This window comes from Epinephelus moara, chromosome 23 (assembly GCF_006386435.1).
Source record: "Epinephelus moara isolate mb chromosome 23, YSFRI_EMoa_1.0, whole genome shotgun sequence".
Taxonomy (NCBI): domain Eukaryota; kingdom Metazoa; phylum Chordata; class Actinopteri; order Perciformes; family Serranidae; genus Epinephelus; species Epinephelus moara.
In genome coordinates, this window is record NC_065528.1 from 24,692,759 (window position 1) to 24,696,170 (window position 3,412).

The 3,412-nt window shown below is 41.9% G+C and overlaps 1 protein-coding gene across 1 annotated transcript in view; it reads right to left on the minus strand.

The window, feature by feature from the left end:
- Nucleotides 1-425: 425 nt before the first annotated feature.
- LOC126385265 (neoverrucotoxin subunit beta-like) overlaps nt 426-3,412 on the minus strand; it is a 3,520-nt gene continuing 533 nt past the window's right edge. Inside the window, exon 2 of the mRNA XM_050036874.1 lies at nt 426-1,918. Within this exon, the coding sequence (XP_049892831.1) occupies nt 426-1,918 (1,493 nt within the window). The remainder of the gene's footprint in view (nt 1,919-3,412) is intronic.

The window sequence follows — 3,412 nt, forward strand, 5'->3', positions numbered from 1 at the left end:
TGCTTCTTTCATGTTTGTCTCATGACAGATGGAGCTTACAGACAGACAGACAGGTGGAGCAAGCGGCAAATTGGTATGAAAGCTGGTTCAGGGCATATTCGTCCATTTATGAATAAATATGGAGTGGAAACGCTCATGCACGTGCACCAAGTTCCTACATTAATTGAGAGGCTTTACAAATATGCCGAAAATAATGTGTATATTTCTGACTTACTGCTACATCCCAATCCTGCAGTGTTTTTTTTAGCCACCCGTTCCCGCCCGCAGCAAAGTTCAAACCGCCCGCTCCCGCGATATTTGCAGCCCTCTAGTGTGCAGCGCAGAAAAAGAAAACCGGTGACTAGAAAAATTAACCTCCAGGATGGTGTGTGTAACCGGTAAAAAATAATCTTGTGGTTATCGGTTAAACATTGACACTGTTAGTTTTACCAAAAACACATTAAAAATGACTTACACCAGATCAGATCTCTTCTGTCTGTGATGGTCTCCACTTCAGGCAGTTCGGGCTTTAAAAAGTCTTCAGTGGCCAGGATGCCTTCCTTGTAATGATAGATGGTTGCTCCTGTGTATTTCTCATTTGCAATGGCTGCTACAAGGAACCGGAATCGTTTGTTGTTTTTCTGTGCTTTGGCAAGATCATGGAAATCTTTGGCTTTTTCTCTCATTCTGATGAAAACATCACGTGAGAAGTACCACGGGTCTTCATTGGTAAAGCTCAATTCAGGTGAGTTCAGGTAGTTGGTCAACACATCAAGGCAGGGATCGATGCTGCCCAGGGAGGTGAAAACGAAGCACAAAGCATCATCTACACCTGGTGTGAGAACCTCTCTGTCCAGCTCTGACTGATCTGGGACGATCTTTGTTCCCTTCATGATATCCAGAGAGGATCTGATGATGTTGATCTCTCTCTCCTTATGAACCAGCCACTTGCTTAGTTTTTCATGACTGAATGGTGACTTGTCTCTGTCTTCAAAGAGTTGCGCTACAGAGCTCTCATCTTCTTTCCCTTCACGGATGGCTGGGAGTTTCTTTGCCATGGTCTGCTGGAGGTTAGACTCATAATAGCCACACAATTTTTGGAAAGTGCGTAACCCTTCTTGAATCTGTGGAAAGTTCTCTACCACTCTGTCTTCCAGAGAATCGTTGCATCTCATTCGCATTTCCCTTAAATCTTCCAGAGCATCCTGTGCCTTCCACACCAGTCCAACACTGATATCACACATCAGATCAGCAGCTTCCAGATCCAAATTCTTCAGTGGCATCAGCCAGACCTTCACTGGAACGCTGTTCTCTCCATTTTTTCCCAGTAGCTGTGGGAGTTGTACGTAGGTCTTCACTGCATCTTTGAATGTCACAGGGTTGCTGTCAAGAATGAAGTCTCCGTAGAATTTGCAGGAGAATTTGTTGGTCAGGGTTTTTTCCTCATCAGTCAGTTTGATGTCAACTCTTCCCTTAACATCAAATGACGGGATCTTCTTTATCACAGCTTCCATGCTGCCCTGGATGTCCTGAACGCTGTTGTCTTGTAACTTCTCACTGTCAAACACAAAGACAGCATTTGCCCCATATTGAATGCCTGTGACGACATGTGTTGCCATGCCCTTCTTAATGACATCCATGTCTTGGGTTTTCATGGTTCCAAGGTGATTCACTGACAGCTGCTTGAAGTTGGTAGTAGCTTTGAACCGACCTGTCACTCTGCTCTGATTCTTGAATTTCTTCTCATCATTCAGATACTTGGCAGATCCTCCAACTTGAACCAGTCCACTCAGGAAACTGGCACTCAGAGAAGCTTCAATATCCAGCAGAGAGGACTTGGATTCAATGGAGTCAGATGCAGAAATGTCAAAATTACTGCTGTGCTGAAGATTTTCAGTGGTGTGCTCTTCTAGAGTTTTCTCTTCCCACAATGTTATACCTGTAGAGATTGGAAAACATCAGTCATCTGATTAGAAGGAAAATGTTTTTTGTTAAAGATTCACACCAAACACGTCCAGTGATTAATATTTTGTTAACTGGTCCTATAAAATTAACCTAAAACACCTATCCAAGGAATACCCAAAGCAATTTGAAAGTAATTGTTGTTCCACTTTTAGAACATGTACATGCAGGGTCTCATTTCAAAGATAAAACTGATGTTCTTCCTCATCAGTAAGAATCACTGTAAGTGCTTCTGTCATTGCGTTATCTAAGTTTCAACACACTTAAAAAAAGGTGTCTTTTATTTTCGCCTGATTTTTGTCTGGAAAAAAAATATGTTGCAGACGAGTAGGGATGTAATGATTACCAATACTACGGCAAATCTCGGTTAATTTTTACACAGTAAGAATTACCCTTTATGTTTAAATTAATTGCATTATCGCGGTGGATTATCAGGATATGTAATAACAGCCTCACTCAAGTCTCGCGATGCAGGCGCTGCGTGAATGCATAGCAGGTGTAAACACAAAGAATGAGAACATGGCGGAAGGCGGTGATAGCGGCACTCAGGACATTTCCCCCCCAACTAAACGCACAAAGTCTGAGGTCTGGACGTACTTTGGGTTTCTGAAGAATGCCGAGGGACAGCTGGTGGAGGACAACTATCCTGTGTGCAGAACATGCAGAAAGAAATTTGTTGCGAAGGGTAGCAACACTACAAATCTGCTGGCTCATCTCTGTGACCATCATCCACAGCTTTACAGCCAATTAGTGATGGGAATTCTGGGTTCTTTTGGCTCGGCTCACTAAAAAGAACCGGCTCTTTCGGTTCCCAAGTGGCTCCTCAGATTTTTGTTTCTTAAATTAATGTATTATCAACAAGAATGTAAAATAAATTACTAATGTAAAAAAATACATTATATCAAATGTTTATTATTTATATGGCTTTATATACTCTACAGAGTGCTACAAAAAATAAATTATAAAGTACAAAAAACTTTTAACTATTTTAAACTTTTAGCTTTTTAGTATTAAACATTTAACTATCCTAAACTTGTAACTATTTACAGTGAAACAACATAGAGAAGTTTACAGAAGCAGCAGTTGCAGTAGACACACTGGCACCTCCATTAATAGCAGGTTCGCTTGCTTGTCTTTTTTCTTCCAATTGCACTGATGGATGAACAGTTCTCACGTGCCTGTGCAGGTTGTTTGGATATGAGATTTTAATCTTGCAGACTCTACACTCTGCCCTTGTATTGTCAATGTAATTGAAATGATTCCGAATTTTACCACTTTTCCTGCTGTATTCATTTTCTCAACTTTTTTAGCACCTGCTCTCTTTCTCTCTCTGTCACCCTCCCTCCTGTTCATGTGCTCACTGTGCTATGTGTGTCTGTAACCCCCCCGCCCCCCCTTCTGCTCACCGCGGACACACAGACGACACCACACATATTGACCAATCACGTGCGGCTTGAACATAACCCCCACC